Source organism: Trachypithecus francoisi, unplaced genomic scaffold (assembly GCF_009764315.1).
Source record: "Trachypithecus francoisi isolate TF-2019V2 unplaced genomic scaffold, Tfra_2.0 Lachesis_group11, whole genome shotgun sequence".
Taxonomy (NCBI): Eukaryota; Metazoa; Chordata; class Mammalia; order Primates; family Cercopithecidae; genus Trachypithecus; species Trachypithecus francoisi.
The window spans coordinates 114,821,035-114,848,263 of NW_022681456.1; the positions used below are offsets into that span (position 1 = coordinate 114,821,035).

The 27,229-nt window shown below is 36.3% G+C and overlaps 1 protein-coding gene across 4 annotated transcripts in view; it reads left to right on the top strand.

The window, feature by feature from the left end:
• The window catches only part of LMO3 (LIM domain only 3), a 62,126-nt gene that overhangs the window by 890 nt on the left and 34,007 nt on the right, over positions 1-27,229 (top strand). Inside the window, exons 1-3 of one of the 4 annotated variants that reach the window (XM_033222750.1) lie at positions 91-273; positions 1,171-1,237; positions 6,462-6,675. In XM_033222750.1, coding sequence (XP_033078641.1) covers positions 6,470-6,675 — 206 coding nt within the window. In that variant the 5' untranslated portion in view covers positions 91-273; positions 1,171-1,237; positions 6,462-6,469. Of the gene's footprint in view, positions 1-90; positions 274-1,170; positions 1,238-2,252; positions 2,438-6,461; positions 6,676-27,229 lie in introns of those variants that run through there. The other 3 variants (XM_033222749.1, XM_033222748.1, XM_033222751.1) reach the window with 3 other exon arrangements.

A 27,229-nucleotide genomic window follows, 5' to 3' on the forward strand; every position in this document is an offset into this window, starting at 1 on the left:
CGTGTGAGTTTTAAATAGTAAGGAATTCAAGTAATTGCAGGAAGTGTGTTTTGGGGTGGTGGTGGGGAGGTCAGCATTAGTGAATGGAGAATAAGTTCACAGTTTGGGTCTTGGGCCATTAGAGGAAGGGAGGAAGGGAGGAAGGGGAGTGTGTGTGTGATCCCCTGAATCAGGCTTGTGTGGCGGACTTGCGGAGCAGCGACTTCAGAGAGTTCATGAATGGAAGTCACAGAGAGACCAGCAACTGCAGCCACCTCCAGACATTTCTTAAAGGTTGTGTGCTTTTCCAGGGTATGATGGTAGCAGTTTGATTCTCTTGCTTTTATTTTAATTTCCATAATTAGTAGCTTCAGAAATGGCTTTGGAAGGCAATTTGCTTTAAATGTAGCCACCTATTCCAAAATGCCCTGGTTATTTTAGGAACCCTACCCTTTTCCTCCGGAGCTCTCTCGCAGGAGTTCTTCTTTTGGACGGGTCCAGGAGGTAGGGTCCTTCCTCAGTCGACTCCTGCAGAGGTCACATTTTGTGTGCGGGTTTGTCCCCAGCGTTTGTGAGTAGCATATGCGTGTGGTTGTGCTGACTGCACTCGCAGGCTTGTAAATTTTCACCCTGGGAAATTAGCAACAAAGCCCGATCTGTCTCGTGGCTGCTTTGCACTTTCCGAGGGCGGCTGTACTTGACTGAGCTGCAGAACAGGCACACGAGAGCGAGCGAGGGAGCTAGCGAGAGAGGGAGGGAGAGAAGGAAAGAAGAGGGGAGGGGTGGGGGCGAGAGGTAAATAGTCTTAAATCGGAAGGGAGCTGCTTCTCTGTGGTCTTGACAAGCGCTGCCTGGGCTCCGCCGGCTCAGTAATAACTGAGTGACCTTTTCTTTGGCTGTATTATGTCTGGCTGGGAAGGGATTGCATTTTGCAGCTGAGAGCCGGAGCTTCCTTCAGCTCGGCTCCTCGCACGCTGCTGGGGTAAGTTGTCTTGAACCAGGACGGAGAGAGACAGCCTCGGACTGCAGTTGCCTAAAAGGAGGACACCTGTGGCTCAGATGCGGTCAACACCATTACTTGGCGGATCCTTGAGGACCTCATTATTTTAAACTTAAAAAAAATAGACATTCCCTCCCCCGTCTTTTTTTTTTTTTTTTTTCAAACAATGCTTCTTTTTGACCTTTCCCAAGGAGAAGCGCTACAAAGCAGCCACTGTGCTTACTGAACGGCCTCCCCCTGTATCGCTTAATTGAGAAGGTAAGTGCAGCAACTGTGTACACACGCGTCGGCTTATTTGTGGTGTGTGTGTCTGCGGGTGCGCGCGTGCGTGTGCGGATGTGGGTATTTTTTTCTTCCCTAGCCTCTGCTAATGAGGCATAAACTGGAGCTGCAACCCAGCTCCACACTGCAACTTTCACTCGGGCTGCAGCTCTACTGAGACGGTTTTGTTTAAATCATGTGAGGCTTCATTATTTTTATGATGAGACATGAAATAGATGCAGGCGGAAGATGTTGATGGAAGGAGGGAGAGCGGCTGCGGCGCGGAACGTCTCAAGTACGACTCGAGTGGATAATAGTCAAAGTTCACCATGAACTGCAGTATTTCCACACCCCTGACTCCCGGGGAGAGAGGGGCAGGGAGAGTTTGGAATTAGGAAGTGTTTGCTCCCAGCCCATAGGAAAAGAATTCAGTCCTGGGTGGGTTTCCGGACCCCTCCCCCTTACTTGCTGGAATTCATGACCCCCCACTTCATAAAGAGTTGAAATTACAATCTTTTGGTCCTTGTTGACACTTCTGCCTCTCTCCACGCAGCCATAATAACAAAATGTTGTTCCTTTGCCATGGAAAAGTGGCTGTGTTTGGGGATGGGGGCGGCGGGGGTCGGGGGCGGGTAGGGGCAGAAGTGGCCTGAACAGGGAAGGTCCCTGGACCAAGGTGCCTATGTCCTAATAGGTTGAGATTCAAACTGATGCAGCACATTTTTTACGGGGACTACCCAGATTGCTGTTATGAAATACAAGTCAGATTTATGATCTTTTTCATATTGAACATGATATGCTATGCTAACGCTGCATGTGACAGTTTAATCAAATCCATTTGTTACCAGGAAGCTAAAAGGGGCCGCTGGGATTTTAGGATTACGGGCAGAGTTAGGGAAGCATGTGGCTTTGTCATTCGCCATCATTTTGCACACTGCGAGGGGCTCCGTGTGTGCGCCCTGTCTTGTCTGGCCGTCCTCATCCCTTCCCCCACCCCCTGCCGCCAATCCGACCCGCTCCCAAAGTGGCTTCACAATAGTCGGTCCTCGGCGGTGTAGGCTGCGCACCAGGTCCACACTTAAGCGAAATCAAGGAGACCCCCTTCTACTTCTACCTTTGGGCTTGGTGCTCAATGCGAAGCTGCTGCAACTCAGGCACGCCTAAGTCAACTCATGCAGAAAAAGGAGAAAAGTTTTGGTAAGGTTACAATCTATCATAGATGCACTTTGCCGGCGCTCTGCACTCTTGGCTGCTCAAAAGCCTTTCTGCTCTTCCGCTGCTTTTGTGTCTTTCTGAAAGAACCGAAATATTATTGTTGTAACTGCTTTGAAAGACTGCTGCTTAAACCAATTAATCTTGCTAGATGCAACAAATACTGCTACATTCTTTGCAAACCATCCCTGTGTGGCTGCAAAGACACAACCACAAAAGGCTGGAGCATAAACTCCGCAAGGGATTCTTTGTTAGAGTGTATGTATGTTTCTTATTTTTTTTTTTTTATTTTGCATGTGAGCTGCATCAAAATTGAACTCAGTCTTGCAAATCTCTTGTTGGCCTTTGCCAAGCACTAGCACTTTGCTGCCATGGTAACTGTAATTAAACTGATAAGAGTGGAAAAATGTCAGTATCTCTGAGCCTTGCAGCTGCATTGGAGAAAAAGGGAATCAAATTGGTTCCCAGCTCCATTGCTCAAAAAGGGGAGGGGGGTGAAGGGTAGGGAGGGGGGCTGGGAGTTGAAGGGGCAGAGCAGAGTTAAGCAGCTCCAGTGCCTGAGATCTGGGGACATCTATTTGCATTGTTGTCCCTTAGGGGGCTGCAGCCTGTAGGGATGCTCTGGGCCAGTGAACAGAGAGAAACAAGCTTTTAGGCCCAATCCAGTTTTCCAACCTGGGTTGGGGGCTGGGAAGAGGATGAAGATGGGCAGGAGGAAAATCTTTTGTCTGTTGCCTCTTGGCAATCGAATGGCCATGTTGGCCAAATTCTTTTAATCTGTGTCAATGCTCCCAGCTGCAGAACCTGCATTCCCATTTTAGCATCCTTCTGAAGCACCTCATCTCTTCCAACCCCCTTTATGTATTCCCTCTTCCTCTTTCCTCTCCCAAATTGTTCTCTGTGAATTTCCCGACAGGGACAAAATGTTTTCTATTCACTCTGTGTAGTTAGTCCAAAAATGTAAGACTGTGTCTAAGTGCTGCAAATCTTTCATTATTATTATTATTATTTTTTAAACCCCTGTGTGTTGTGGAGTTGTGGTTACTTTGTTGTGTTAACTACTGAAGCTGAGACTGTGCGGATGAATGGCACAGAACAAGGGAACATAATGGAGGCAATCAACCGTTAGGCTGCCTCACAATGCAATCCAGGCAATTAAAAGCTCACCAGAGTTTAAATGAAATGGTTCTACTTATTTCTGCACACCACACTGCACAGGCTATTATTTATGTCTTTTTTTTTAATTATGATTTCCCTTAAACTGTCAAATAACTCAGAATGGCAGGGTCTCAGAGGCAATAAGAATTTCCCTCAGAACAATTTACATGCCAATCTAAAACTAGTTATGAGTTCTGATGTGCTATGAGCAACTTGTGAAATGTTTCTTAGCTACGAACACATAACTCTACCCAGACATGTTCTTCTGGAGGAAGAGGGGAGGCCGCTGACTGCTTTATGCCTTTTAAGTACACGGTAACATGGTGACTACAAAATAGTTCTTTTGCTACAATTGTTAACTTGCATGGAATTCAAGGGATTCCATTTTCAACAGAAATGCCATGATGTTCTCTAAAAGAAGGTACCAGGATGGAGTGTAAAATATCAAACTCCTTTTATGCCTAAGGCCAAACAGAATGTAAGAGTTTCAAATATTAATTAGCCTCTGAGTGCTAAATTAAAATGTCAACACGACAAAAACATTTTGTGAAGACAAGTAGGGTAGTGTTACTTGTGCCAAATGTTGGTATCCCCTGTCTTGGTTGCAAAGCATTTTGAATAAAATAGCTGACCTTCTATGCTTGATGGTAGAAACACAACTATGGGAAATATAGCTTAGCTGCTACTAAGAAGGTTTTGCTGGTTTTTTTTTTTTTTTTGATTTTTCATCTTTGAGACTTGTGATAAATAAAAATAATAGCCTTATAAATTTAATAGAATGGCCATTAATTAGGATGGCTTAATTAGAATGGCTTCTCTTAATGTTTATTATCTAGATGTTTTCAGTAACACCACCCAGAATTTCACTGAGTAAATCAAAACTTCCCCCTCCCCGCAGATATATGGTTAACAGGCACTTGGGTCTGTTGTTCACTGTAATTAATGTGATTCATTCCTTGTGGAACCTTTCTAGAAGAGGATAACTAGTTCTGATCAAAGAAACTTCATTTGTTAGAAGTTCTAGAGAGTGAGATTTAGCAGAGCTATCAAGGGTTATGATTAATCTACACTAGGCCCTTAGCTCCTTCAAAGGAAAGGAACAGAAAGCAGGCTATAGGGATACCACCTGCTCTTCTTACAAATCCAGCTGTTAGTCTGCAGCTCCGGTGACTACAGCTATGCTTATGATGCAGAAAGAAAGAACAGCTACTCTGCTTTATATCCTGCCATTCCCTACACAACTCTACCAGACAAGTTATTTTCTAATGAAAGTTCAACGTCCTAACAATATTTTGTGCAACTCATGTATTATTTGTAGTTAGAAAAGTTATTCCGCTCTGCGGATGCCTTGATATCTCTCACCAGTGCGATTATTTTTTTAAAAAAAAAGGTTGTGAAGGTTGTAAGGGGGGTGAAGACTTCATCATAAGGTATCAGAGGAACCTGGAGGAGGTTTAGCTGTTTTGGAGAAGGAAAATGCACAAAAATGCAGATTCGAGCTTGGCATTTCTTTTCCTATAACGCATGCACATTTGGTGTTTTGTATCCTTCTAAATGCAAGTTTAAAACTTTATGCCTAGGAGAGCAAACATAATTCAGCAGAGGGGTACTCTGGACTGTAAGAAGGCCATTTGGCCGGAGACTATAGCGTAACTGTCTTTCTGCTTTGAGCAAGTATCTGAACCTCTCTTGGGCCTCTGTAACATAATTTGTAAAATGAGGGAATTTGGAATTGATGATGTCTGCAGTACTTTATAGTGCTTAAAATGAGTTATTTGATAAATATGAGGCACTGGATAGTTGGTCCAGCTTCTTGCTAAAGCTGGGTGTTTAATACCTAGGAAATAAGAAGACACTCAAGGTGAATATCCATTCATTCAAAAGATTTCAATCAAACTGTAAAACCCATAGAATCCAGCTGGATTCCTTATTTATGATAGATTTATATCTTTAAAATATATAAATGTGCCTATGTTTAGCATTGTATATATACAATATGTATATATTTATATATGTTTGTATAATTGTATATATATTTAGATCTGGCCATCTATTGTTTTTTCTTTCCTTTATAAAACAAATAATCTTGTATGTTTATGGTAATAAATGGTATAATTATATATTTTAGGTTTACATAAAACCATATAGTATATAGTTAAGTAATCTGCCATTAATATAGGTGCTGACTGATGCTTGTGAGTATAAATATTATATTTGAACACAATGAATACTTTGAAATAGCAAGGACATAGAAGGAAGTATTTGGAAGCAAGCAAGCAATACAGGATTGGTGAGCTTTTCGGGTAGCTGTTCTGTGTACTTAACTATAAACACCTCTACTGCTGAATAAGGTTTGTGTAATCCCATACCAGGTGCACTCTCCTTCCACCATCAAGCACGTATTAAGTGAAATTTTTAAACAGTTAAGCAAAACTCATTTTTTTACTTCTATGGACTGTGCATAGATTAATTTGTTAAATAACTTTCTTTCAGGTCGTCATTTACTCAAATTTTCTTTCTAAAGGAACTGCTCTATGGGGAGAATGAAGATACTATAAAATTATTTAATGTTATTGAACTTCATATTTATAATGTCAATTTACCATGGTCAACATGAATTTATTATTACCACTTGGCATGCATAACTTTATGAATGATTTAATAAGCACTTGATAAAGTTTGAGACTTTTTGCTTCCAAAATTTAGTTTGATTTCAGTATAGCCCTAAACAAGAAAAGCTAACACTCCTAGAATAAGAAAATATTAAATATTTAACTTGTTTGAGGTCTTTTGACATCTTTTTATTCGTCTAGTAGTCTCAGCTCTCTTGTTTGCTTTTGTCGTCCTTCAGGTATACAAATGCTCTCAGTCCAGCCAGACACCAAGCCGAAAGGTTGTGCTGGCTGCAACCGAAAGATCAAGGACCGGTATCTTCTAAAGGCACTGGACAAATACTGGCATGAAGACTGCCTGAAGTGTGCCTGCTGTGACTGTCGCTTGGGAGAGGTGGGCTCCACCCTGTACACTAAAGCTAATCTTATCCTTTGTCGCAGAGACTATCTGAGGTAGGAATTATCCTTGCACACCAGTGGTGACTGGATGCCTTTTAAAGTACTTTTGTAAGTGTATTTTTTGTTTGCTTGTTCATTTCCTTACTGCCGGCTTATATTCCTAAAAGAAGTTGACCTGTCAGCCTTCAAAGCGTTGCCCTGTGTGTGTTACTCAAATTAATGCTTAAGGAACAGCCAACAAACCACAATATTTAAAGTATTTCAATTTGGCTTGCCTGCACACTCAGGCAATTGGTTATGGCACTGCCTATATTGAAACTGCCAGTTAATGTCAAGGATGTATTTGGTAGAAATCAGCATTCAGGTTGATTTATTTATTTTTGCCTTTTTTTTTTTTTTTTTTGGAGCTTAAGGAGGAATGGTGCTGAGCATAGCACAAAGACATTAATCAGCCATTTGGCAAAATATCTTAACTCTTTATTTCTAAAAAGTTCAACTTGAAAAAAAATGGACTATGTAAGAGTTTAGCTGATGCCTCTTAGTTGGACCTGAATTTATTCTTCTAAAGTTATTCAGCTCTCTTTTCTGTTTCAGGTTTGTCAGAGGAAGTCAGGTGTACATCCTTGACTAATATTTATTAATGCATTTATTGTAGAGTTTTGAAAACTTTCCCCAAGTGTAGATACATCTTCCCCCCGCCCCACCCCATGACATTCTAAACGGTAATCTCAAAAATACAACTAAGCAATTGAACTGCCTCAGACTTGCCAGTAGTTTTATGGATAATAACAAAGTAAAGACCTCCATCATTATGGGAAAATGACAGCCACTCTCCAACCTGTAAACATCTGAAAGCTTTCAGGACAAGGCAGGTGTTCTTGGTTATGAAGCTATGAAGCCAACTAAAGTTTTTGTTTTCTAGCATTAAGTACTCAACACAGAACTTCTGCTGAGGAAAAATTATTTTGCTTTTCAGACAACTTTGCGACTTACTTCAGCTGAAAATTACTTATATTAATAAAGTAGGATCTATCAAATTAGAGAAATTATATATGGCATCACTGGGGTTTTCATATTTAATACAATTAATCATTTTTCTGGTTTGACATTAAGCGATTTATTTGGAATTTTTCCCTTATGACAAAATGTATCAATCAACGGTAACTCCTTTAGTACCTTGGTCTTTTGGTGAGGTGTTTTCTAGGGAATCTGGTCCTTCTTAGTATGTAATTCAGCTATTTTCAGTCAGATCCAATCTTTAGATATAAAAATATATCATTTGATTAATGGTAGTTACAAGAGGGTGAAAGCAGGACTGTTTATCAGATTCTACTCTTTCTCGCTCTTAGGACGGCCTCATCTGACAGCCTCCTGACTTATTATGACCACTTGTTACTACTTCTCTGTGTTCCAAGTGCGTAAAACACATGCAAGTTGCCAACAATGAGAATTCACTCTCTCCAGCCAGGATTTCCCTCATTGTGTTGGCACAACTAATCAAAATTAATGTATAATGTTCATTCTTTTAGAACTCTCCAGTCTTTGAACTCTTCTCTTTGAAATAAAAATTTCTCTTCTGCTCGTTGTGAATTAGAGCCTCATTTCCACATAAAGCATTTGTATTTGCTTTTAGTGATTTAATACTGCTTTTTAGTTTGCTTCATCGGTACTAACCAATAGTCATAGCTTTTTGACTCCTTTTGACTTTTACATTTGTTTGTAATTTCAGTATCTCAAGTGGATTTGTTACCATTTCAAATAAGGAATTTATATAGCCCAGGCAATGTTAAGGTTTTTTAATAAACCAAAGGACAAAAATTAAGTAAACTGGAAAGAATGTCAACTGAAATATCTCGGGTTTTTGAAAACCAAAAATAAAAATTTGCCAAGGAAATACCTATATTGTGAGTATAACATGCTTTGTAGCTGTCAGCATAGTATCAAGCAGAGACAGTAATCTTAGACTTGTTTTGTTTTATTTTTCCTTGTGGTAGTAAAAATATATGATTTTAAACTGGTATTTGATAGTCTCAAGTGTTTTGCTAAAATGCATTTATCAAAAATAGTTTTCATATGAGAAATTTTTATATCTCTATAAGAGTGTATGTGGCTTTTTGTAGAATAACTTTTAGTTACCTCCTGATAGGCTCAAACTTTTAATGCTGGTTAACTTATTAAACATATATAATATTATTTCAAATATAAACTCTGGTCCTGATTGCCAATATATTCATTTCTCAGAGTACAATTTCCTCTTAAATTGGTCATTACCACATTAATGGCCAGTTGTTATGTTAACAGCCTAAGGGTTGTTAACATTTCAAACTAAGTTGTTAACAGCAATCTTATCCCTTATTTAAACTGAAGGTTTGTTGTATATAATGTGACTTATTTGGCAACTTCATCAACACTTAAAATTGCAGAAGTGAAACGGAGAATTGGTGTGTGTAAAACACTGTGTTACGATTATGCCGCAGATGTGGTATTTAGTTTTATGTGGAAAGCATGTGTCTCAGTGAAATTGTGTAGATGTTCAACAGCATATGTCTCTGACTGGCAAATTAAAATAGTCTGATTCTGTATGTTAAATCAACAAATACCGTCAAGCAGATTTTATTTACAAATTAATTTCTTTGATTATGTATAAATAGTTGTTCAAAAATGTTTATTAAATGCTTACTGTGTGAGAGGCATGATTTCAGGCAATGGGTGAAATTAGCTAAAGGAAAAAGGGAGGTACACCTAAAAATTTACTATCTAATTATTTATTTAATTACATGGAATCTGTAATATAATCAGTGAACAAGTAATATTCTGTGGTTATTTTCCTGAGCTTTAAAAGTAATTTTTCTCATTTTCCTCCAAATTCAGCATACTTTAATTTCTATTTTCAAGGTTGTTTTATTTTTGACCCTTGGATATTGTGTAATTTCTCTGAGGCACCGAACTGAACATAAATAACTTACGTATTTATATTTCATGTCTAAATTATTAAGAACATAAGTAAGAATAAGGAAAGTAATAAAATAGTAATTTGCCTGTCCACATAAATTGTTGGTTATAAGTATTGTCCTGGGCCAGATAATTTTTTACATACAGTGAAAAGTAAAATATTTTTGCCAATTACATCTAGCTTCTTAATACACTTCTCCCTCCATAAACAGAAAGAAACACTTCTAATTATGAGCAGAGAGTCTTAAAGATCTGTGTTTTATTTGTGTTACTTGGAGTAGTGATAATGATGATGTGATTTGTAAGTTCTCTGAATGATGATTTGAGATATTAAATAATATGAAAATATAATAATTTAGACTGTAAGATATTTTCTTAAGGGTTATAGAAACTATTATTATGGAAAATTTGATGTCTTTCCATTTATGTCTCCTTTATGGCACTAGTAGCTATATTTAAGAGAAAAAGAAAGAAAAATCTTCCACGGTTTGTACACTAAGTATCAAATCTTAACAGTGGAATTTTTTTCACTTTCCAGAACTGGACTGGCATATCATTCATTTAGCTGTGGAACAGAAAATGTACATATCTGATGAGGCAGAATTTGCCCATTTGTGGGATTGCTTTCCTCCTTTGGAAACTCATTAGCTAAAGAAAGAGAAGGACTGACTTTTTAAAACTTCCTCTAACATGTTTCTGACTGGAATTATGAAGTCTACCCAGTCAATATTTATATGCCAGGCAGAACAAGAAATGTATCTGTTAAAAATCTATCCAATGCATTTATAATTATTTTTATTTTTTAAAGATTAACTTATGACAAATTAGATATGGAAGTGTCTTTGTACTTTAAGTTGGAGCTTAAAATTGATACTGTCGAAAGTAGATTAAAAATGACTGTGTAAAAATAGCAAAGTTTTAGCGATGATGTTTAAGGGACCATTATCACTGCGATCTATCAGCCTTATTTCAGTTTGAAAAATAGGAATAAAGTAGCCAGCCAATGCATAAACAGCATTTTAGAATTAGGAATTCTACATGCTTTTATTTAATGTTTTGCAGCAAGCATTAAATAGAACTAGGAGAAATACCAAAATACTTTCTTTTTCAACTTGAAGGCAATAAAGGATGTGAGAGTGTAACCAGAATTCAACTTCTGGGCAATTTTTTGTTGTTCTTTCTTTGAACCTGCAACTTTTTGTGACATACTTTAAGCATTAAGTTGATGTAGGCTGTATGTATCTTGTATCTCTATGAATGATATCTTGCCAGAGTTTATTCAATGCTGTTTGCTGTGGTATGTGCCATGGAAGCTGCTTATAGCTTTTCCTATATAAGAAGCTGTAAAATGTCTTATATAAAATTTAATGCAATTTGCTATTTTTATATGTGAGGATGATTTGTTTAAAATGAAACTACTGGGAAAGAGCGATGCTTTATGCTTCACCATAGTTGCTAATTAACTAAAATGATTTGAAGCTTGCTATGCTGACTACAAATTTTATATGCTTTAATATAATAATATAATAACTCTAAAAGAGAAAATAAAAATAAAATGCCACATAGAGCATAAATCTAGCTGTAACTTTATGTCACACTGATCAAACCTGGTGCTTCTAAATTTTTATGTAAGGTCAACTTTAAATTGGTACATAATTATAAGTGTAAAGGTAAATAGGAATATGTTGTTAATGTTGTTTTATCTGGCAATTTATAACACAGATGCTTTTTTAATGTTGGAAACAATATGCATTCTTTTTTCTTTCATTGTCAGCTTTTTAATGTTAATCGTTTGGAAGTATTTTTGCAGGAAAGCAATGTATTCTTATTATTTGAAAAATCACTTTTTACTGTTCTAAATTCTGAAAGCATAAGCCTTTATATGAAATGGAACTCTACAAATAAGTTTTATTTCTATAAGCTTCATTTGAGCTTTTAAACACTATATTATTGTCATAATTTTTATCATATTTAAATGTCTAAGTTAATTTTAGTATTATGAAATATTTTGACATATGAGCATATTGAACTCCATATCTGTTACAAAATACTGTTATATTGCTTATAAATTATCTTATTTGCAGCTTTATAAAAAGTTACAATTTTAAGTTCGTTTTTCCCTTTATTGTAGAAGAGCATTATAGAATTCTGTTTTAAACAGTTTAGTGTTTATACTACTCCTGAACCAACACAAATCAGGAGTGATAATTTTTTTTTTATAATACTTCAGAACAGTGCCCCTCACTCTGGAAAATATTAGGTGGATCCACACTAGACTTCCTGAGCAACAACTGCCCCCAAACAACTTCTATTAAAAATATTTACTGCACATACAGAATTTCTTCTCATTGGTAAATTTATCTACAATATCTTTCTATCCTTAATTCTATAACGCATTCATTTTCAGTAAATGAGTATTTACTAATATAATTAGTTATATGGCTTTTTGTTTTAGTTTGTTTTTGTAGACTTGAGCTATTTTCACTGGAAATTTCACCACCCCCCAGAGTATTAAAAATATTTGATAATGTTTCTATATCTTTACAGTTTTTTATCTTTTAATAAGTATGAAATATTTCAGTCAGGATAGTTTTTACACATAAGATGGATAAGTTAGACATACCTGACTTAGCAGAAAAATATTCTGTTTCTACAAGTATATTTAGGATTAAATGCATCTGGAAAAACCTACATTTGAGAATTGCTAAAATTGCTTATTTTGCACTTTATAAATACATAGAATTCTGGGAAATAATTTCTATTTTTGGTTACTCTTAGACTATATCAAAGTAAGCCAGCACTTCATTTATAAACTCACCATTAACTTCCATTAAGTGACTAATAATAAATTTTAATGGTGTGTTTTGACTGCATAAACATAATTTGTTAAGGAATCTCATTTTTAAAATATGCTGAAAGTGGTAATTTTGTAAATGGTTTTGATGAATATATAAATTGTAGAAATGTATTATGTAGTTCCGTTTTCTGCCTCACATAAAAATGAAAGAGCCTAAAAAAAGAATTGCAGCAACCTAAATGACCACTGTATTTCCCTTCATTACACTGTGAGCCATTGAAGTCTTATTTTGGTGTTTGGTTTGAAAACATTTTTCCAATTCATATTAGAATGTCTTCTATTATTCAAAGTCATGTACTGCATCCTCATCCCATCTTCTGAAAAACATAGCCAATGTTTCTCACTTTATCAACAAAAAATACAATATACGAAGTATAAATGCTGGACAAGATCTGGAAAACAAAGGGAATAAAAATAAAAATAGCAACACTTTGTTCCATTTGCTAGGTATTTTTATAAAACTGCATTTGTATTCGCCATGTCTCTATAAATGGCCTTTTTCTTTCTTTTTTATTTTTTGTTTAATTGGCTTATAAAAATTGGTTTATGTATATGATTACTTCTGCTGATACATGGCACTTCCTCTTGTTAAGCATCTGAAGAGATGTGGATCTATATATACATATGTATATGCTGCACATACAGAGATTGGAATCTAAGTAACCTTAGAATGGCCATTACCTTTTGTCATCATTTCACCATAGCTTGGTAAGCTTTAAAACTTGTAAAATTCAAACACTTGACACCAGCTAATTCATTAGTATTGCAAACTATAGCACTCATCTATTCTTATAGGATATTAATCAGTCTAAGATGTAAGATAACTTTTGTAAAACTACAGAATGCCTAAATTTATTTCCTTGTGATTTTAATGATCTAATTCTGTTTTTCTTAGCTCTGATGGAGTTTGATACTGCCTGTTCTAGTTCTGTTTTTACTATCATAATGTACTTGTTTTGATGATTAGCCATGTATTTTCCTTTTCAAGGTGCTTAAAGGAAGCTTATTTGGAAGTAGAAGTTTATACTGTGAAGCAAGAAATGTGGCATTTAGATTTTCATTTCTAACTTTAAAACAATTTCCCCCCTTTATTATCAGCATTAATGGGTAACTTTTCTCTAAAGGAATTAGGACCTAAGCATATCCTCTTATTATAGTAATCAAACATGTTTCCTATCTTCACAAACTACATCAGCCAACTGTGCATTTGCTTGTGCCATTTTTTGCTTCTGCGCTGTATTATGAAATCTTCTTGATAAACCTTTTTCTTCTCCACAGTATTTTTGTAGCTATGTAATGATTCTCTTTTCGCCGAATTCCTTTGCGCTATCATATTAGTGTTTTCTGATGCAAAAATCTCTAGTTGTGGGCTTTACAAGTTTAAAATGAAATCACACTTGAGATGAATAATCATCTTGGAATAGTCAGATCCCTGATTTGAAGTTGGAAAATTAACATTAAGCTGCATGTATTAAGTTAGACTCTAATCAGCATGTGTTGTTATGATTCAATTTAATATTAAAAACTCTCCAACTGGGCTACTGGGAAAATAAAAGACTCTTAGGAATGGAAAGAGTATTTGCAGAAGAGCACACCAAAGCAATAATTTAAGTAAAATTGTTATTACTAATGCAGTGAAGCATCGTCCACATTAAACCCATCCTATTAATAAAAAGAGAAAATCAATTTTAGTAAACATAAATATCAAATATGACAAGGACTAGTAAGCAGGCATGGAACTTCATAAAATGCGCTAATCCTAATGTTTACCAGTAATCCAGATACCACAGAGAAAAAATTAATTCCCGTCTCATTTATGCTGTGGGATCCCAACAAGCAACAAGAGAGAAAAGCTAATTTTAGACGTCATTAGTTTACTCCTAGTTTCTAAAACTTTCAGAACAATGTCATGTTTTTGTTTTAGCAGTTCTAACAGAGATGCATATTTACCTGTTTTTGAAATTAGTTTATTCTTTTTGTTTTTAAAAGATTCTGAAATCTCTTTAGTAATTATTTTTAATTTTTTTTAAATTTTCCATCTCTAGGATAATGTTTTTTGACATACTGCTCGCATTTCACCAAAAACTAGAAGAATCAAGACTATTACATTTTAAAATACCTTACAACATGGAGCATACCACTTATTTTTTGTTTATCAACTGCTCAATAAAAATATATTCTTACCAATATCTATGTATAAAGATGATAATATGAGTGGTTTAGTACCTGTTCCTTTACCTGGGTGGATAGGAGTAAGGGAAGTGAATGGAAAAAGCAGGTCATAACTTCATGCAAGTATTCGTTTCAATGAGCAGGTTATTTGCATTTTACAGGTGAGATGCTCACTTATACTGTGAATGTAATTTTAGGGTCCATAAATATTGCATGTGAATATCCACTAAGGAGCATTTGCATATTGGGAGATACAAAGAAATTATAAGTAATTGCATTGCCTTCAAATTTATAAACCAGTATTTTCTGTGACTATTTATTAGGGAAAATATCAGAAAGGTTCTGAGCTAGAAGAATCTCTTCTTTCACAGTGCACCCTTGCTGAGAGGCAGTACTGGGCTTTATGTGTATGATTGCTTGCTTTGCTATCTCTTTAACAGTTTTACAATGAAACCTTTAGTCACTTGACAAATATTTGAGTGCCAATACTTCATTCTTATAAATAATGAATGTGAAATACTATATTTCTAATTAATTTTATATAATATACAAAGTACAAAGTTATAAATATTTTCTTTTGTGAAGAATGAGCTATCCAGTCTGGGAAAATTGGAAAGAACTTAAGAGCAAGTTATTTTTCAAATTTTCTACACCCGATAAACATAGTCACTATTATTGTCAAATAACTAAGTAGAATGTATAAAGAGTTTCACTCCAATTAAGTCCCATGGAACCAATATAGAGAATGACAAGAGGTATGATCAGGAGAGATTAGAAAAACTTCTGAAGAAGGGAAGTTATATCTGGACTTCATAAAAATTATTTGGTAAGCCAGTGGTCCTCTTATAAAAGCTGAGCTTTGAGCTTTGTGGGTTATATTTTGGGTGCAGAGCAAGACAGACTTAGCTTGTAACTTTCTGCTATTTGCATTGTTCCATCTCTTATCACAGATATCAGTAAGTTATCAATAATTGACACCCCTTGCAAAATGCTGATCATTCCTTGTACAATGGATACCTCTTGCAAAACACTGAATCATCCCCATTCCCATTTTTTCATTCAAGAAATGTGATTATTCTGTATATTCTAGATACTGTCAAATGCCTTGACATACAGCACTAAATAAAACACAAAAATACCTGCTCCCCTTGTAGAATTTATATTCTACTTAGGGGAAATAGATAATCAACAAGAGAAGTATAGGACATGAGGAGATGATAAACACAATGAGGAGAAAATGAAGCAGTACAAGAGGTTTGTAGAATTTTGGTTTGTGTGGAGGGGGTGCAGACAGCCTCACTGAGATGGTGGCTTGAGTAATGACCTGATGAAAGTGAAAGAGCTAGCCATGGTCATGTATGGGAAGGACATTCTGGGTTCAGGAACATCCAGTACAAAGGCCCTGAGGTGGGAGTTTTTCTCGTACATTTGAAGGACATCACAGATACTAGTGCAGCTGGGGTATGTGAGAGCAGGAGGGGCGAGAATGAGGGGTAGCCACTGTGTAGGTCTATGGTATCACCTATCACTCTTGCAACCAAGAATGCCCCATATACATTTCTAAATGCTCCCTAGAAAAGTGATAATACTTCGATTTGAAAACCATCGTAGGCCGGGCGCGGTGGCTCAAGCCTGGAATCGCAGCACTTTGGGAGGCCGGGCGACGTGGCAGGCGCCTGTAGTCCCAGTTACTCGGGAGGCTGAGGCAGGAGAATGGCGTGAACCCGGGAGGCGGAGCTTGCAGTGAGCTGAGACCCAGCCACTGCACTCCAGCCTGGGTGACAGCGAGACTCCGTCTCAAAAAAAAAAAAAAACCATCGTAAAGCTAATTCAGTGAGGCAGTTGTGAAATCAATTTCATTTGGGATTATAGAACTCATCTGCTGAATTGAATAAGATTATTTTTCATTTATTATTTACTGGAAGTTTTTTTGGATGTCTTTTTATTTGGGCCCATTGATGACCCTGTGTGATTAAGTGATAGCTGTGAAATATGAATTTGAAAATAGGCCTTTGGATTTGGTCACCTGACAATCTGTTGCCAATCTAAGGGGGATGACATAGTCGCATGTTTGATTTTAAAGTGATGCATCTACATTCATCTATTAATACGACAAGTGTGGAATATCTATACATCATAGTATTTCAATGTGAAATACAAGGAAATGCCTATATTGATGAGCTAGGACTGCCAACGCAGCATTTATGAGAGTAACTTCTTGGCCAAAGATGTTATCAAACTGTCCTGATCACAATGATACTGATTTTTTTTTTAATTCTTAGGTAATACAAATTGCAAAGATGTGGATTTTTTCAAAGGCCATTAATTTTCTACTCTTGAAGTCAGCTATTCTAGGTCTGAGGGGTGATTTTCTTGTCTTTCTTTCACTTTTTAAAAGTCAACTCAAGCCCTATTTAATTATCTTCTAGTTATAAAACATTTAAAATAACATATTTGCTCTAGTTATGATAAATGTTTCTAAATCCAGCACTTAAAGAAGATACATTAAAGACATATTATTATTTAAAACAATTTAGTGAATTACATTCTTGATGAGACAAATGTTACATGAAAGTTTGTTTATGCTTGTATTTCTCACCACTAACCTAACCCACTAACCTTAATCCTAGCTCACTAATGTTAGTTTCACTTCAAGAAGAGCTAAGCATAATCCTCAAAGCCAGAAGTTTAGTATTAATTTCTAACAGTGGGATTTGTATGTACAAAGTGTCTCTTAAAAATGTTTAAGTTTAAACTTTGGGTACAAATCAAAGTTCTTGAGCTTATATTTATATTTATAAAATGGGCTGGGATGTCTTCATGGGTACTTGGCTAAGAAGCTATGCAAATGTGCTTTGAATCTTACAAGGAGGTACAGGATGAATGGGTGGGCTTTCAGAAACGGTGGCATTTATACTTCATACACAAAAAATCCAACACATACTTTCTAGAAAGCTAGACAGAGATAGTAGCCAAAGAGCTTTACAAGGCTTAATTCCTACTGTGGTCTGCCTCTTGGGGGCTTTTTTCTGTTACAATTTCTAACAGTCCCCCTGTTCTTCCTGGCAGATGCTTTTCTTGTCCAGATTGAGTTGAGGAACCTATATTCCTAAGCACTTTGTGTTCCTCGTCTTCCAAGGCAGATCAATTGGAGCTTGATCTTAAAGTTGCTTGATCTTGACCTGATAGTTTGCTGGGTGTTTAAATAATTTGAAATAATCTTGTCAGTGATAGTTATTAAACAAACCACTCTCTTTATGATAGAGATCATGTGCTTATTTGATTAAATATGTTACATGCTTTGTCTTCTTGGTTAGCTCTTGATTTCTGCAGCAACCTAAAAAATATAATTTTTCTGAAGATTTTATATTAATTATTATTAAATTTTTCCTTCCTAATTTATATGGAGCCTTTCATCTGCACTACAACCTAATTTTTTACTGTGAAGTCATAAGTAAAAGCAAAGCCACAAGCTTATACTGCACTCATAGTAGTATGTGCAGTATATTTCAAATGTCTCACCATGTGTTTCTCATTATTCTACTACATTAGGTATTGCCCCTCCTCCCTCAATGATCGTCAGTGGCAGATAACTCATGTATTCCTATTAGGATGCATTCATCTACTGTTGTTTTAATCTTCTGTGAATATCACTTCATTAAAAAAATAAAAAGTTACATGAGTTCTTGTCACTTCCCTAAAATCTTCCAAACTGGGTGAGGTTACATCTAATGCCTGGATCTTAGAGGCATGTCAGGTAGCATCATGGCAAAGTATCCAGATCTGACATCGGCCCCCTTCTGCTACACTCCAGCTTCACGTTCCTAGGCAACTTACTCAACCTCTCCGAGTCTCAGTTTTCTTCTCTAGAAACAGGAGTCCTATGCATAAAATAGTGAGGGATGACAGTGGAACACAGTAGGGAAAGAGCGGTACACATTGCCTGATACTCCTCTGATGTCAGCTTCTGTTGTTATGAAGGGAGAATGGCACTGAGTTACGAAGATAAGATAAGGGAGAAATTAAACATGAGGAGAAGATTAAAGAAACAGATTTAGATGAGGTTTAAGAGTGATTAATAATGAAGAATATGAAAGGCTACTAGTATAATAAGATAGTTTACCAACTTTTCATGTACAAAGGAGATGGGTGGAGAAATGTCTAAATACATGCACTTTAGACTGTATGGAAAAAAATTCTCAACACTAGAGATTATTGGAATTTGGAATGGATTGTTAAATTAAGATTGTAGTGTGCTTTATGTAAATTAGGATGAATTTGGATCTTTGGGAGAATTACTGAAAATTCTATGTCCTTTGTAACTGAGGTGATTTTTCTAAAATATCTTATATGCCCATGCTCTCCCTATTTTAGCTTGTAAAAGTTCTATGGCCTTGTAAAGCATTATATTTAATATTCCATAGAGTAGAATTATATTATAAAATTTTAGATTGTTTTAGGTTTTCTTTATAGTGTTGATTTTGCATCTTTTTCTCAGGTGGCAAGGAAATTGAATACCAATTTTTTTTACTCATATTATTTTTCACAGTGTTCTCTAAACAATTTGATTATATATATCTTTATTCTTAAAGAAATTTAAGTGCACACCTTCAATTTGTATATATTTATAAATTGTAAATACTTCATTATACATTTTAAAAATCATGAAAACAAAGTTTAAAGGAAAAAGTAGAAAATGCATGAAAAATGCTAATAATTTTTTAAGCATTTCTTGGAGTATTGCACCTTAAATTTGGAGAGCACTATGTCTTAGTAGCTTTTTGTTTGTTTGTTTGTTTTTGTGACGGAATTTCGCTCTTTTTGCCCAGGCTGGAGTGCAATGGCACGATCTCGGCTCACTGCAACCTCCGCCTTCCGGGTTCAAGCGATTCTCCTGCCTCAGCCTCTCGAGTAGCTGGTATTACAGGCATGCGCCACCACGCCTGGCTAATTTTGTATTTTTAGTAGAGACGGGGTTTCTCCTTGTTGGTCAGGCTGGTCTTGAACTCCCGACCTCAGGTGATCTACCCGCCTCGGCCTCCCAAAGTGCAGGGATTACAGGCGTGAGCCACCGTGCCAGGCCTGTCTTAGCAGCTTTTTATGTTTAATTGAAAGTTGTTTGGTAATGATACTTGTGAATAAAAGGGGAAAATGCCAAAGCTTAGGAAAGAATTCGTAAGAGAAGGAGGGGGTAATTATCTGAAAGAAAGGGACCTTTCAAGCATGAATTAATATTCCTTGTTTTGTTCATTTAAAATTAAATCAAGGTTTTCTTTCAGGAGAAATGTAGCAGTGCTTGTGGACTTTTTCTAATGCTATACCATAGCTACTGGCAACATTAATATGAGACAAGGTTCCTCTCCCTCTCCCTGAAACCCCCTATTCAGGACACAGTGAGATTTTAGACAGATAAATGCTAAGAGAACCCTGTGTACCAAAGGCAGTGTTTACTGCATGTAATACATATCATTGTTTGTCTCCTGTAGTGAAAAATACTTGTGTCGTGCTGTTAAAATGCACTCTTGACAGACCAGTGCTTGCTATTATAGGGTCCATCGCTTAAAAAAATGATACACTGACAGAAATACAATTTAAGAAAATTTAACACCAAGGGTAGTCAACCATGTAGGCTACTATTAAGGGGCCAAAACTCAAGGCCAGGGGTTTATTTAAAAAAAGAGGCACAGTGTATTTGCTAGTAGTAGGCAAAGTTAAAAGAAAAAAAAAATCGAACTCGACTTTCTTGCTCTCCAGTCTGTAGAAAATTAATGAAAGCAACAGTTCAATAAGATTTTATTGCAGAAATGTTTAAGTGAAACATTTTAAGAATGCCTTGGAATTTTTAAACAGTTACTTACCATTTAGAAAGCTGTAACACTGCAGTGCGTAACAAATTGTTAGCATTGGATCCTAGGCACACCCAGTGATTTTCTTAAAATGGGTAGTCAGAGCTGTTTAATCTGAATCACTTTGTTCATTTCATTTTTGTGTGTGTAGCTTATGAATATATTTGAGATTGACAGGTCAGCAGCAATATATTGAGATTGCTGTAATTTAAGATGTAAGCCATTGTCCAAGTACCCTTGTGGGCATAGTTTGGTCGTTAAATGCTTTAGATTTGTAACAAGACCTTTTGAGAAGGAAAATAACCAAATATGAGATGTGACGAGATATGTTGGATTTTTAGAGGAGTACAGAGTGTTCTAATGAATAAACTGCTACTGAATGATGATAAAGCATGTGTTTTTAAGCTATCACATGACTCTATTATTAGAGGGGAGAATTCCATGAATTTAGATGAGATGTATTGTCTAATTTTACATTTTAAAAACAAATCTGTCATCCGGTAATATTTGATGCCAACTGTGTATGGCTTACATGTTCCTTCGGGAGAAAGGTTACAAAAGTAATGTAATAAATAATCTGAGCCACAGGAGCTTAGCTCGAGTACCAGAGAAATGGAAAATGCCATCTTCTGCGATGGGGGGTCAAAAGATGTGTATCTTGAATTCTCTACCCCGACGGTATAGCCTTTTTGCCACATCCTAGGACAGGCTTTGGGAGGCAAGTGGTCCTGCCAAGAAAGGACGTCCAAAGATGAAATGCAGTGTCTTTGCAGACGTCCTCCAGAATTCAGTTGGCCTGAATCTGACAATGTTTTACAACAGATTTTTTTCTGTGGATGTAGAAGATAATGCTTAGTGTGAGATTTGTCCAGACACATCGTCCAGGGCTTCCGTGATTCAGCTGTGTGTTGGAGGACACCCAGAAAGGCTTGCTGTGGAAGATTAGGATCCTCCACTCTCCTCACCACAGCCATGCACTGGTTCTCCATTCATGCATGTGTCTTAGTTGTTTATTAGTTGTTCCGTATGTGGAATTCATCGTATCATGACATCTTAGCACTCCATGTGTTCTTGCCAGAGATTACAACTTCAATCGCTGCTTTTCCATTCTAACTTTTTAAGGAGTCATCTGAAGGAAATAGTATTTATGGCAGATTCCCTGAAAAACTGGATGTGAAACTATTCCTTCTGATAGTTTTTAATTTATCCTTCCCTGTGTCTTTGATCTTGACCCCTATTGTTTTGGCCCCTCAAAAATTTTTACGGAATTATACATCAAGGTTTTGTTGTTTTCCTGTGTTGAAGATTTTCATTAACAGCTGCAAAAACATCAGTGTCCTAAGGATGCTACCGGGGACTTTGTTTACTGTATCACACAATGTCCTCCTGCCTCACTGGTGAAATTTCACCCAGATCTTAGAATAAGCAAGATTTCTGAGACTATAAATGATTAAATGATGTTTTTCTTGGGCCTGTGAATCATATACTTCTTTACATTTTCCCTCTTTTCTTTGTTTCCTGGGAAGCCCAGGTCAAACTTATTTTCTAACAATTGTTTAGAAGTGTATATGTTAATTGATTCTCCAGACTTGTAATTTCTCACCCATATTTTCCTTTTTATTATTATATTTGGAGCTGTTTACGTCACCTGAGGATTATTTTTGGCATCATTCAAATGAAATCACTTAAATAATGGGAATGGGTGGACTTCAACGGAAAGAAAATACAGGTGGAAACGTAGGGCCTTATGCATGAGAGCTGCTCAGATAGCTGAGTGAAACGGGAGATTGTGATGAAATTAGTTTTCTAATCTGCAATTATATGTAAACTTAGGTGAATTTGAATAATATTTGGGAACAATATTTGAAACAACATTTATGCTTACTATGTAGGATGAAGATGGTAGCAAATATAACCTTTAGTATAGGTTAATATTAATCTTTGTGACCAAGTGATTGTTTAGCATAAAGTTAATCCACTTTTTAAAAATATATACACAAATATGCAAATCCTTTTTCTTGAAGCAGTAATCAATAACTTGTTTTCTACCATGATACTTGAATGTAAATAAAATAGGCTAAATTATTTATCTTGCCAAGGGCTAAGACAGGAATTACAAACTCAAATGCCTCCAGGTTCCAGGGTCTGGCAGGAAAAATAATGTTGCGAACTGGGGCTTACATGCCCCACCCAAAGGGGGAAGCCACAACTTAATTCTAGCACACTGTACGAATGTGGGCCTAATGTTGCTGATTTTTTCTGGATAAACCAGATTTCTTTTTCTAGATATTTCAGTAAAATCTCTTGTATATAAGACATTGGCAACTTATTCTAATGTGGTACACAGCTACTACTATGTAACTTTTTGGTCAGAATTATAAAATTCTAATTTCAGATAACTGATCAGGCCCTTTAATATGTACAGTTTGCTAAGGTGTTTGAAAATGTTTCCTCGCATCCTGAATTCTTGAAGAGGGGATCCTAGCCCTTCATCCAATGTATACCAGTTATACTCCTGCTTCAGAAATCTCCTGGGAGCTTTCAGCCTAACAAGGACCCTTGGCACTGCTTTGTGAAGCGAGAAGCTGCCCGTCCTGAGAAAAGAAATCTCTTGAAGTTTCACGAACTTCATGGCAGCCATTACAATTTGTTTGGACTTAAGTGGGATGTTTTCTGGGACCCTCACTATGCCAGAGTTAAGACATTTGGGGCCATCCACCTCTAAACAGGCCTCTTAACCTGATACATTTTCATTCCTGAATGCAAGGCAGATCCACCCCCACCACTCCTCCACTCACCAATGTTAATCTAAAACTTCTCTTGTTTCCATTCCTTTCCTCATTCTCTGTATATTTCTGCTATTACCTTCACTCAACACTTTTCCACTGGGTCCTGCAGAAACATCATGTCCTTGTCAGTAACTTTTGCTATGTCCACAATCTTTTGACCAGATGCTTTTCCCATCAAAATATTGTTTTAACTGAATTTCATCTGTTACCTTACCTGAAACTTGCCTCTCCTTTAAGGAGGCAACTTTTCTGTCAGCTGTCAACAGGGGTAAGGTACTACATACTCATGTAAATCCCACATTCCATGAAGCCAAGAGGAGAAACTGGCAGTCTTAGATACATACAACTCTCCCCACTCACTAATAAAAAATGCATCTTCCAACAAAACTCATACATCCAATTATACTACATTTTACCCCTTCTCACTGCTGTCATTTCCCTCTTACCATAATTCTAGGAGATTCTAAAAGGCTTAGAGCTGACTCATTTGAAACCAAGCCCTAACTTGTTGAGCCTCCTTGACCCTACTGAACATCAGCGCACCATCCCAGAATTACATACAATGTCTTTTCCTTATGGAAAAGTATTTCTTCTCAGAAATCTTAAACTCCACACTGTAGTCCTGTTTCACTTGTAATAGCACTGATCTTTGATTTCAGACATTCAGCTCTCCTGTCAGGTTTTTTCTCCTAATTTGGTCAAACCTTTGAGGCTTCTATCTTTCCTGCTCAGTATGAACCCAACTGTCGATCAGGCAAGTCCCCTTCACTTCCATCTTCTGTGTCTCCTCCCATGCCTGTGCTAGCTCAGTTTTCACCTCTGCTCCAGTCTAACAAATTGCCATGGGTATGCCACCCTTTTTTAATCCATTCCTACAGTGTGGCTAAACATTCCTAGAAACAAGCATATAACATACAGATTGGTACTCCCTGATGTTTTATATCAGGTTTGATATAAATCAGCCTCTTACATTTTATCTACTTTTCCTTTTATCTTTAATTTCTTTTATCCCATCTATGTGAACGAGGTCTTCCTATTCCTTCTAAGGCCAATTTTATGTCCTTGGCTCCATTCCCTCCAGTATTCTGTGTGTGTTTGTTTTATGAGGTATCTTGTTTTTCTTCAGTCTTTAGTATCTTCTTTTCTGCAATTACTTGACTGTCAACATATGGCTGTATTCAAGATTTTTCTCTTCTGAAAAAATATTCTTTATCCCTCAAATTTATGTTAGTGTTATCAATTCCTCTATTGTCTAATTTTTTTTTTTTAAAAGAATAGTCTGTTGTTGTCATCCGTACTCCCTCAACCTCCTTTGCGCTCCTTACCCACTTGTGATCTGGCTTCTGTCTCTCACCACTATGCTGATACTGCTGTTACTGACATCTAACTGCTAAAGCCAATGGGCATTTTATCAGGGATCATCTTACAGTCTCTCTTCTCTTTTAATAGTGTTGATCATTTCTTCTCTTTAAAAGCTCTCTACTGTCTTGGATGCTGTGACCCTACATAGCTTAGTTTTTTTGTTTTTGTTTTTTTGGCTTTTTTTTTTTTTTTTTTTGAGACGGAGTCTCACTCTGTTACCCAGGCTGGAGTGCAGTGGTGTGATCTCGGCTGACTGTAACCTCTGCCTCCCAGCTTCAAGAGATTTTCCTGCCTCAGCCTCCCGAGTAGCTGGGATTACAGGTGCATGCCACCACTCCTGGCTAATTTTTTAATTTTAGTAGAGATGGAGTTTCGCCATATTGGCCAGGCTGGTCTCCAACTCCTGACCTCAGGTGATCCACTCACCTCGGCCTCCTGAAGTGCTGGGATTACAGGCATGGGCCACCGTGCCCAGCCTAGTTTTGATTCTTTTCTGGGCATCTCATCCCCATCAGATACTTAAAAGAGTGAAGGACCATACCTAGGAACAGTGATCTTGTTGTAGTATACTTATTTCTCCTAGGAGATGTTATTTGTCCTCATGGTTTCAATCCGTCCTCATATTGTGATGACTCAGTCTCTACCCATAGCCCATTACTCTCCAACAAGCTCAAGCAATGTGTATCTAGCAACTTCCATAGCATCCACAATTAAGTGTTACACAGGAAACTTAAGTTCAAAATACGTAAAGTAGCTTATACAAAACTAACATAACTCAATATAGTACCTTGATCTGATAAAGACAATATAAAATATAAAAAACTAATGTTATTTTTGAATATAGATATAAAAACTTGAAAGATATTAGCAAATAGTCTGTCACTGTCTAAAATGGATAACACTATAGGAACAAGTAAGATATTTTCTAGAATGCAGAGAATGAACAGCAGGACATATCTCAATCTAATTCATTATATTATCAAACTGGAGGAAGAAACACCATGGTTATGGCAGTCTGTACCAAAAAGGTAATTGATAAAATTCAGTCATTTCAAAACTTCCAACTAAAGAGAAACAGGAGGAAACCAGTTAAATATGATTAAGAAAATTTACTGAAACCCAACTGCCAATTTATAAAACAGCTAAATACTAAAGTCATTTCCATTAAAGTCAAGAAAAAGCCAGGGATACTCATTATTGTCCCTCATATTTAATGTTTTAAAGGGTCTAGCCAACGTAATAAGATAAGAAAATGAAATAAATCCATATAAATAGTAAAAAAATAATTATTTTATCTGCAGAAAATTGAGAAACTCAAGAAATAGGTACATTTAGCATAGCAGCTAAATAAAGAAGTAAATCAAATTTATAGTTTTATTCTATGCCAAAAGTAGCTTGTTAGAAGTAGAAAAGAAATTAATAAAGAGTAGTCATACAATTATTAAAATACATATGTTTTAGAGTTCAGCATTCATATGAAGAAATCTTTTTAAAGGAAAACTGCTGAAAAAAACTGTCCTCTATTTTTCTGTTCTTACCTACTAGATAAGTATCACAGAAAAATCTCAATGAGGCTGAGGGTAAGCCTGTTATAATAGCAGTGGAATTTTGAGTGTTTGTTTTAACATTGTGAAAGAAAGTCAACAGAATGAAACTCAGATCATGGCAAATATTTCTTGAAGATTTAATATAATGGGTAGTGTTATAGGAACTGAGGTTCCAGGAGTTTAAAAAATGGACAGAAATATTTGCCTTTATGTATCTTATATTTTAGTACTATTTATCAAGTATTCTCAATGAGTTATATACTGTGCTAAGTGCTGTACAGATGTAATCTCCTCTAGCCCTTGGGAACTACACTATTATTAAACTCATTTTAGAGAAGAAGGTACTGAGGCTGAGGGTAATTCAGTCATTTAGTCAAAGTTTCCAAGGTGCAAGTGATAGAGCTAGGTTTCAAATCCAGACAGTGTGACTCCAGAACCCATCCTCATAAGTCGTACTCTAGTGTTTAGTGACTGAGGACATGGCTTCAGGGACGTACTCCCAGGTTCCCATAAATTGGGCCTGCCATCCCTAATTGAATTTTCAATCATTCAAACTCAAGCAGTGATGAACTTCCTTTGTTTCTCTCCAGATAACCAATGGTTTTCTTATACCTATTTATAATGTTGATTAATTATAGATTAGAAAAAATGTGTTAGAGGCTACAATTTCATCAAAACATTAGTTATAGCACAGCAAACATAAACTTGAGGGGTGAATGAATATCTGTGTTGTATATAGTGTGTCTAATACACAATATACTTATTCATAATAGATTTAAAACAAATAAAACAAAGTGTTAACAGTGGTCAATTCTCGGTGGTCAATTCTGTTTCTTTGTATAATTAAATTTAATAAAAGTTTTTATTGCAAAAGAACTATAAGAACATCGTGAAAAATTTAACAATAGAGATTAGCAAAAATGCAGTAACAAAAGCACCATGATTCTACCCGAACCTACTAATGTTTGCTCTAATTATTCATTATTCCAAATCTTTTTCTACCTGTATTTATGCACATGTATGTATTTTTATCAGATTGAGGTTGTATTTGCATACTGTTTTGTAACCTAATGTTTTAGACTA